This window comes from Cyprinodon tularosa, unplaced genomic scaffold (assembly GCF_016077235.1).
Source record: "Cyprinodon tularosa strain WSP-4 unplaced genomic scaffold, ASM1607723v1 ctg70, whole genome shotgun sequence".
Classification (NCBI taxonomy): domain Eukaryota; kingdom Metazoa; phylum Chordata; class Actinopteri; order Cyprinodontiformes; family Cyprinodontidae; genus Cyprinodon; species Cyprinodon tularosa.
In genome coordinates, this window is record NW_024039452.1 from 221,534 (window position 1) to 231,887 (window position 10,354).

The 10,354-nt window shown below is 36.9% G+C and overlaps 1 protein-coding gene across 6 annotated transcripts; it reads left to right on the plus strand.

The window, feature by feature from the left end:
* Positions 1 to 8,191: 8,191 nt before the first annotated feature.
* Positions 8,192 to 10,148, plus strand: tifa (TRAF interacting protein with forkhead associated domain). 6 transcript variants are annotated; one of them, XM_038268396.1, is made up of 3 exons: positions 8,192 to 8,285; positions 9,265 to 9,311; positions 9,454 to 10,148. In XM_038268396.1, the coding sequence occupies exon 3, from the start codon at positions 9,502 to 9,504 to the stop codon at positions 10,084 to 10,086; it is 585 nt and encodes a 194-aa protein (XP_038124324.1). In that variant the 5' UTR covers positions 8,192 to 8,285; positions 9,265 to 9,311; positions 9,454 to 9,501; the 3' UTR covers positions 10,087 to 10,148. The 6 variants fall into 6 exon arrangements, with proteins under 6 accessions (XP_038124324.1, XP_038124322.1, XP_038124325.1 ...); XM_038268394.1 differs by having other exon boundaries at positions 8,198 to 8,285; positions 9,270 to 9,311; XM_038268397.1 differs by having other exon boundaries at positions 8,213 to 8,312.
* Positions 10,149 to 10,354: the final 206 nt, after the last annotated feature.

The following is a 10,354-nucleotide window of genomic DNA, read 5'->3' on the forward strand; positions in this document are numbered from 1 at the left end:
AGCTGTAGCTACCAGGCAGAGGAGCTGCGAGAGGAAAAGAAGCAACTGCTGCAATACCGCTGTATTGTAAATTATAAAAATGTTTTTCACATCAAATTATTGGTATAGACAAGAAGGTTGGTCCAAGATTTTGGTAGGGACATGTCCCTATGGTCCCCATGCAAACCTACGCCCAAATCAGAACAGGAAGGCCCAGAGGTCCAGGAGTCTGAATCCCAGTCAGGGATAAAGATCAGAACACAAACAGGTTGGCTCAAGGTTCCAGGGGTCCACAGACAGTTCAGGCAGACCGTTCAAACGGGAACAGGCAGGCTCAGTGGTTGAGAGGCGGAACAGGTCAGGATCAGGAAGTCAGAAACACTATGCTATGCTAAAAACCACTCTCTCCACTGAGATCAGACAGGAACAGGCATGCTCAGTGTATGAGAGGCAGATCCAGTCAGTGTCAGTGTCAGTGAAATCAGAAACACTATGGTAACCTAAAAACCCATTTCACCACTGGGAACAAGATAATATGGCCCTGAAAGCTAGATGCAAGTACATTAAATAGAGTCAGAAGCAGGTGGATCAGATGACCGTTAATGAGCAACCAGGCAGAGTTAGACAAGTTAATGGAATAAAAAAATTAAGCTAACCATCAGGGCCAAGATCTGGAATTTTTGGAATTTAAAGAAGGTACAAAGACAGACAACTCATGTACAAAAAAACTATTACTGAAAGCAGTAGCACATAAAAAGCCAAAAAACGAACTTTTAGGGTGAAAATGTATGTAAAGTGCACTGAGACAATACATTATGACTCTGTAATATTAGGGTAATATACTGAGTTTTAGTCCAAAATAAGCTGTCCTGGAGTCAAGGGAACTATACATCAGTTGTTCAAATTCTAACACAGTTTAATACATTGGATTCTTTTAGTTTGACATCAAAGGTACAGTGTGTAATAATTGCAGGGATTTACTGACAGCAATGCAATATATTATCCATATTTATGTTCTGTATTTTTATGTACATTTACCTCTGCATTTAACCTTGGGGTGCAGTGGGCTCCCACTGTACGGTGCCCGGGAAACAGTGTGGGGGGTTAAGGTTCTTGCTCGGGGACCCAGAGTGGAGGCTGTGGGGATTAAACCAGGTACATGCAACTTTCTCAGAGCACAAGCGCACTGCTCTAATGACCAGGCAAACACTCCCCCTTATCAGATATGATTTGAAAGTCTCAATCTTTATGTTTGCCTTACCCCAGAAATTATAATTACATAGGAGTCCACTTGCATTTGTAGCACATAGCCAAAAAGGCAGGCACTTGAATGGGATGGCGGCAAGTTAGGCCTTCATACAATCCTACACAGACTAATAATAAAATACTATTTATAAAAAAGATCCATGTGAACTAGGTTTACACTGGCCAAGACCAACAACCTCCTGGTTATTATGAAGACAGTCACTTTCGGTTGTTACGTTTTTGATAAGGTTTTTTTTTTCTGAATGGACTTTCTTCGTGCTCGGACCATATTTGTTTTGGTCAGAGTACCCATAACAGGGTACAAATCCAATTTCAGAAGATGAAAGAGAGCACATACATTAACCATATATGGTCTACCAGACATCCTGCAGCCAGTTCCAGTCTAGACTTAAATTTTCCTAATTACTCCCTTCACATATGCAACCTTGTGACAATATTACATGCTTTCTACAAAACCTTCATCCATTGTTAATACAAAAACACCACACTTTGTGATTGGTTAGATTTTAAACAATGGTGTAACAGAAGAGTTTTACAAGTTTTGTCGCAGGTGCATTGTCAGGACTCAGTCAGCAGAGCCATACTGTTGCTGGCCCTGTCTCTGTGTGTTTTTCTCCGCAGGTGTTTCCAGTTGACTGGTTTTTAGGGTACACACACCTGGGTTGGTTCAGCAGCACCTTGCCGCGCTACAAGCACCGCGTGCAGACAGCAGGAGGACGCCAGAGTGTTACCAGTCGAGGTATGACTGCAGGCCGCTGCCTCCCCCTTGAAACTAGCTTTCTCCGAGCTAACCGCCTACCTTCTGTGTCTCCCAGGTTGTCATCTGGGTTCTCACGCTACCTTCCAGAAGGTTCCTCCTGAGCAACCTCCAAACTGAGTCCATCTTTCGAGCTCATCGTTCACCCCTAGTCTGTCTGGTTCCTCCTGGTGCCCTGGATCTCTGGATCGGCGGAGCTGCATGGACCGCCCTCCGCCAAGCCCACCAGTCTCTGGATCACCAGCCACAAACACAGCTGCACGCTGAGTCATTCCGTCCCTCCCCGGTCTGGTTGCTGCACCCGGTGGTAAGTCTGCGTTTCCTTACTCGTATTCCTGGTGGTCCTCCGCCCTCTAACCGTCTTCCCTTTCTTGCAGTGGTTGGGGGTTCCGACCCGGCTTTTCCTTGCCTTCTGTAAGCGTCCCTGTTTTAATAAACTGTTGAATCTGATCCTTGCCGCCGAGTATGTTTCTGCATGTGGGCCAAACATATTAAGCCAAGTATGACATGCATATTGTCTGAACAATGTAAGATCCAAATCATACCTTTTTTTTCTAACTCTAAGTTATGGACTTCTTCCTGCGTCCTTTCACTTCCTCTTTCTAGGTAAATAAAAAAAAATGCATTTTAATCATTCCTTTTATCATACCTTCTACACAGTTTGTTTCTATATAACCCCTTTTTACCCGTAAAAATGATTAGTACATAACTTTACAGCATTTGTACTGCACACTCAACAACAACTTTTTTTTGTCAAAAACCATTTCCAAAGCAACAAGTGGAATCCAGCAGCTGTCTTTTGGTTTCCTGAAAAAGAGTATTAGTAGTATTTAGTAGTATTAGTAGTAGTATTAGTAGTATTTCCTCTATTATATTGTCATAGGCCCTTTCTCAATTCACAAAAACACAGGTATGGACTTGTGTTCTTGCCAAGTATGTTCCTAACAAGAACAAAGTACGAATGGACACAGATATATGTTATCATAAAATGATACCAGGATGACATTGATTTTGCCAATATCACAGCAGATTCACAGTTTATTTCTGTATGACCACACATTTATGGCTTTACTAGACAGAGGTGTACAAGAAGAGCTGGTGAGTTCAGGGTGACCCTTTATTTCCTCTTTCACCAGAAAGTCAGATGTTTTGTTATATTTAAAGAAATTCCAAATCCCAGAATTCTCTCTCTCTCTCTCTCTCTCTCTCTCTCTCTCTCTCTCTTTTCTTCTTCTTCTTTATGGGATTTTATTGACGGTTGGCACGCAACAAAATGGAGCATTACCGCCACCAACTGGTGTGAAGTGTGTGTCTGAATGGTTACTACACTGCAAAAAATAGAAATCTCAATAAGTTATTTTTTCTTAAAATAAGTGGGTTTTTCCTTGATTTGAGGAGGTAAGTAAGACACTTTGCCAATGGAACAAGACAATTTCCTTTTAAAATAAGAAACAACTATTTTATCGTCTTATTTCAAGTAAATATTATCTAACTATCTTATTTTAAGAGTGAAAATACTCATTCCATTGGCAAATCATCTTATTTACCTGCTCAAATTAAGGCTAAATATACTTAATTTAAGCCATTTTTTACTTATTTCTGGATTGTTTTTGCAGTGTACCTACTTATACTGAAAAAAACCAAATCAACAAAACAAAAACCAACAAAATCAAAATAAGATTCAAATCCTCTGAATTACATTGATTAATCTAAGATAATGAAAAACAATTACATAACACTTGAGTTCTTTCTAAGGATTTCTATCAAATTAAAGTGTATTCTCTCTTTTTTAAGATTTTGAACCAATTCCCTCCTTTTTCTTCATACTTCTTACAGTGTATCATAACTTCTTCTTCTTTTATGGTGTTTTATGGCAGTTTACAAACTATGTGTATTATCGCCATCAACTGGATGGAGATGTAATTCAGGAAAAAAAATAAAAAAATTCCAATACATTTTCAAATCTTAAAAAAAAACTAAATTAAATATATACTTATACACGTAAACACACATAAATAATAAATCCTCTCATCTAATTTTGTGTCTTTTATATACTTAATAAGTACTTAAACTATATCATGTGATTGATGCTTCCCTAATAAATTAATCATATTTACTGAACTCCCCATTACCCTTTCCAGTTCTTTCCTCTCTTTTATATATTTTCTATAAAAAATTAACACATGTTCTACTCCTTCTGTTTCCCCACAATAAGATCAATCACCTGATGGATGTTTCCCTATATTTTTTTAAACCACTATTTAAACTAGTATGCGCAATCCTCAACCTGCTTATCCATACTTCATCTCTCCTATTCATCATTATACTATCATTTCTTATGATTTCCTCCTTCTGTATTTTATGTAAATGCCTTCCTCTTTCTTCTAAATTCCATCTCTCCTGCCATATATTAATTATTTTATATTTAATAATTTATTTTATTTCTGCTCTACTTATTGGGACATCATATTCAATTTATCTTGCTTTAACTGCTTCTTTAGCCAACTTATCTACTTTTTCATTACCTACAATTCCATTATGTGCTGAAACCCATGAGAATTGAATACTTATTTTTTGTTGCTTTATACCATATAACAAATAGCTAACTTCGTCTAAAAGATCTTGACGGGTTTCCGATTTTCCACTTATAATACTTGTTAAGCAAGACATTGAATCTGAACAGATAACTACCTTATTAGGCTTCACCCACAGCCAAAACAATTCCCAACATCTCTGCTAAAAAATTGATAAATGATCTGTTTTTCTTCTTTTTATAAAAACTTTTTGTTTCTGAACATAAAATGCTATCTGTATATATTTGCGTCATATTTTAATACATTATACCTAAATACTGCTGAATAATTTGATGCAAAACTCCACAAGACTGTTCTATTTTTTTGGTTTCTAAATTTACTATTGGCATTTCGGATAACCACGGAGCAATTTTAGATTTAATTACAGTTTTGCAGCATGCTTAATTATTTATCCCCAAATAATCTGCATAAATATTTCCTTCCCATCAAAAACTCCTAATGTTACGGCCATATTCCCAACATTCTCTAAAGACCTGTTTAGTAGGATGATTTTCCTCATGCCCTTGTAAATTTAACCAATAATTTATTGATAGCTTCTTCCGCCTTAAGTCCAGTGGCATTTCTCTCGTAATCACCTGAAGAGCAGGAATAGGAGAGGTTCTAAATGCACCACAACATATTCGAAGTGCTTTAGCTTGGATTCTATCCAAATCTAATAACAAAGAATTTGCAGCTGACTTATAAATGATACATCCATAGTGCAACACAGATCTAATTAAAACATTATATATTCTTTCCAAAGATGTGCTTGTTGCCCCCCAATCATTCCCTGACAAACATCTTAAAATATTAATTCCTTTGTAACATTTATCAATAATCTTCTGAATATGTATCCTAAATTATATTTTTACATCAAACCATATGCTGAGGAACCTTGCGATATTTACCTGCTTCAATTTATGTCCATATAATCTAAGATCTATTGTAGGATTAACCCTTTTCCTTGAAAAACATATTACTTGTGTCTTCTTAACAGAAAAATGAAACCCCCAGTCATGCGTTTTAATTGCTGATTGCATTTTATTTGTTAAATGACTAATATTTCCTCCTTTCATCTATTATGCTACATCATCTGCATATAATGCTTTACTAATTCTAACATCTATATTATCAAAAATATCATTAATCATTATATTAAAAAGCAGTGGACTAAATACACTACCTTGTAGGGTTCCATTTTGTATGGATATGCATAAATATTTGAATAATTTATACTAACTGTCCTTAATCCAATTAAACATTTTCCCTTTTATTCACATTTTATCCATCGTTATTAATAAACACTCCTTCCAAAGCATATCATATGCCTTTTCAATATCAAAAAACATAGCTAAAAGAATTTCTATATTTAACTGATCCTTTCTTATTTCATTTTCTAAACAAACAATTGAAACTACTGTTGTCCGTCCATTCCTAAAACCACTCTGATAAGGAGATAAAAGGCCTCTTTTTTCTATTTCATACAATAATCTCTTAGTTATCATTCTCACCATTAATTTACATAAATTAGATGTTAGAGCTATGGGCCTATACCTTTTAACCTCTCCTTTATCCTTAACTGGCTTTACTATTGGTACAACAATTGAATGTTTCCAACTAGAGGGCAATTCACCTTGTTCCCATATCTTATTGTATAAATTTAAAACTATTCCTTTAGCAGCATCTGATAACTGTTCATTTAGCTTATAACATATCCCATCTTTACCTGGAGATGTATTCTTAACTCCAATCAAAGCTATATTCATTTCAAACAGTAAAATCTTCATCTAAAACAGATCCATCTTTCTCTTTCCTATTTAAAATGTATCTATTATCTTCAATCATTTTCAATCTCTATCATAATTCTTGATTGAATAAATTTTGAGAACTATGCACTTCCACAAAGGACCTAGCAAACATTTCTGCTTTTCCTGGATTGTTATAGCTTCACGCTGATTAGCTTTAATTATAGGTAAAGAAAAATCCTTTCTAATTCCCCCCATCTTTCTAATCATTCCTTAAATCTCGTTTACTTTAGGTCTGTTCCAATCGTACTACAAAAACTCCTCCAATAATTCTTTTTAGATAATTTTACTACTCTCTTAACTTTAGACTGTTCTCTTTTATATGTTATTAAATTCTCAAATGAATTATTTAATTTTAACCTTCTAAAAGCTTCATTCCTAACTTTAATAGCTTCTTTACATTCACTGTTCCACCAAGGAGCCGTTTATCTTTTCTTTTAATCCAGTAGATTTGCCAATGGCCTTTTCTGCAGATTTGCATATTATATTTGTTATCATTGAATTTATTTCTTCAATATCATTACTTAAATTAGGCATAATCTTCATAGGTTTCTTCATAGGTCAAAAATGCACACATTTGTTACTTAAGTAGAAGTATAGATACTGCAGTTTAAAAACACTCTGGTAAAAGTTGAAGTATCAACTTGACCTCTTTACTCAAGTAAAAGTGAAAAAGTATGTGTTCCAAAAACTACTTAAAGTATAAAAGTGTAAAGTACCCTTTAAAAAAAACAGCCAGATGCAGCTATATGAATTGAAAGCTTAATTTTTCGACTATTTAGAAAAATTCTTTGAGATAGGGCAAAGGATGAGGGAGGTCTTGTTGGTCTCCGTCTTTACTCCCGATACGCTCTCACCTGTGTCCAACCTTTCAGACATTTCAACAACTTTTTCTGAATCCAGCATTGTACCATTGCATAGACTATTCACGTTCACAGTTTGAAGAACCCCTGCTTGCTTCTGATGATTTCCTTTAGCTAACCAATGAGTGTCTGCATTATATGACTCATCCAATTACACTAGTTTTCACTAGATGTGGACGGTACCAGGGAACCCTATCTGACGGGGTTTATAGGCCCGTCAGATAGCATTCCCCCTGATGTCATTTACGTTGAGTTGTTTTTTAATACACCTGAACTGACTGTTTCTTTTTCTTTCCTTTTTCTGTCTTAATGAGAGCAGTGGGCCTTAGGCTGCCCTGCAAGGCTTTAAACCTGAGTTTGAATGGAGACAAAGCCATTCTCAAGCACATATCAAGGTGCTAATTTTGAGCCTGGATCCAGATTTATTTTTTATTCTGTTCATGGTGGAGAATCCTGCTTCACAGCAGCAGATTGAGCCAAACATCCTTTAAATGTTCAGATTCCACTCTGGTCAGGTCAAGATTGGCTATTGCAATCGCACCAAACAGGAAAAAGAACAGTGAAAAGATCCGGTTTGTCAAATTAAAATATAGTAACAACAGATAGGTAATTATTACAAATTAGAGCATAATTCTTATACATTTAAAAAAAACTAACACCATTTATTTAAAAGATTGGATGCAAACTATTGGTTCTTCAAAAGACCAGGAAGCAGATTTCTCATCTCCATCAGAATCTGCACATGTGCTGGACGCTGATGGGGATTATTTAATATGTCATATTAAATTAAGCGTTCATTTCTGCATGTTTTGCTCCTATTGATTTAATGATAATATTGCCCATGCTCTCCTAAAGCTCAGAGGATAAGTCAGAGCGCAGCAATACAGGAGGAACAACAGCTTTGGTTTGCGGAGGAGGTCTGGAGCGCTGCGGGGCGGAGCGCTGCGGTGCGGGGCGGTGACAGAGGATGTGGGATTTCTGGGTAACAGGAGAAGCTGCGCGGTCCGCTATCCGTGACCTCTGCACTAAACCGAAGCCAAGGGTAACGAGTAACGTTTGTTTTAAAAATGTAAGGAATAGAAAGTACAGATACTTGTTTGAAAATGTAATATGTAGAAGTCAGAAGTAGGAGGAAAAATAAGTAATGGAGAAAAGTATAGATACCTAAAAAGTTTACTTAAGTACAGTAACGAAGTATTTGTACTTCATTACTTGACACCTCTGAATGTAGGAACTTAAAGAGAGCTGTATATGAATAATACGGTGATCCCTTGATGAAATTAGGTAGTTGTAATTTTTGATTCTCCTAAATCTTTTTCCCACATTTTGAAGCTTGAGTAACACAAAAGAAATGGAAAGACAGGACACAAATTTACACAAGCCTGGATTAATGTATAACTGCTTGTTTTTAAATGGTTCATTTCCAGTAAGTACTGAAGACTAAGCAATTGCGAAACTATGTAACTTCCCCTTCCCCTCTTTCTTTGTTAAAGGCTCCTCAAGGGCATTAGGGATATCAAGTTACAATGAGGCCATCTGAAAAGGTTTTGCCTGAAATAGAAAAATATTCTACCCAGAAAACCAAAGAGGCAAACAATGGGAGATGATAGGATATCAGTAAAAAAAAAAAAAAAAACCAGAAAAAAAAACTGCAACTTAATATTAGTTTTTGTTTTTTCTAAAATAACATAAACTACAAAGTACATTTCTTTGCTGTTTTATTTTTTATTTATTTTTATTATCAAACTACAATGAATCTTTCAATGTTTCATCTTGGTCAGTTTGCAGATATTCAAAACTGATTTAGAAATGAGGGAAATTCCATTATTTCTGGTTTCACTCTTTTACTTTCACTACCATCATGTTTAGTGCTGACAATTCCGGATTCTTGAAGGCAGCAGGGTCACCAGGGCCGTTGGGAGGAGTATTTCTTGTTTTTATGAGCAGAAGCAGCAGTATCACTCACGTCTTCCTCATTGCTAAAGGCTACCACTTTATAATTATTCTTTCCTGTGTGTAAGGGCAGCATATCTCCCAAGATCATCAATCTCAAACACTGAAGTGTGAGGTAAGACTTAAGCATGTGTTGTAGTTTCTTTCAATTTGTTTTGTTTGTGGATCATGTGTCTTTGTTTTTACAAGAAAACTGACTCGGTTCATGTTATTCTCACTGTCTGTTTACTTTCTCCTCTAAAATTCTTCTCTTCTAGCTTTTCATCACTTCTTGTCACTTGACTGATTTCATCAGGATCTTTACAATGGCGAGCATGTCTGAGACAATTGAGACAGAGGAGAGCCTCCTCACTGTTCTCCACATTAAGATTTACCACCCACAGCAGAGTTGTAAGGGTCTCTATGATTTGCTTCCCCTTGGGCTCAGGAGGAGACACTCTGCTGATTACCCTCTCCGACTGGGCCGTGATGCTCAGGCCTGCACCTATTCACTGGCTGACCCCCGGGTGTCCCGCAAACAGCTGGGTCTACATCCCTTCCGTACACCCCGGAGCCCGGATTTGCTCTTCTCCATCCAGAATCTAAGCCAGAGAGGGCCACTATCAGTAAACGGCTCACTACTGAGCTACCTGGAGACAATGAACCTTCCAGACAAGGCTCTGATCCGGTTTGGAGAGTATGAGATGCTCATAATTCGGGAATCCGGAGAGGCCAAGGCTAGCTTTGAGGTGGACTTCGAGGTGCTGCCAGTGGCTCCGTCGAGAGAGACATGTACTGATATGCCTGGAAAGGCACCTGTCATGGACACAGGCTCGATGAACCAGAACACAGCTGGGCTCAGAGAAGAAGGCCCTCAGGAGACAGATGAGACATTTATATGTTATTCATAATGAAAGGACTGAAACTAACTAAACATCAAGGCAAGGTATCTTATTTTATTCTTTATTTTCAACTGGAATTGAAAATTTTACAGCATGATAAACCTAAAATCTTCCACATTTACATATAATGTATACTGGGATGTTTTAAACTTATGGACTTCATAACTTCATGTGAAATACATTTGTATATAATGTAACTATTATGAATCTCCAATGCCCACTGTTACCATGCTGCAAGAAGGTCCTGGATTGAAATCCTGACTCCATGTTCAGTTAG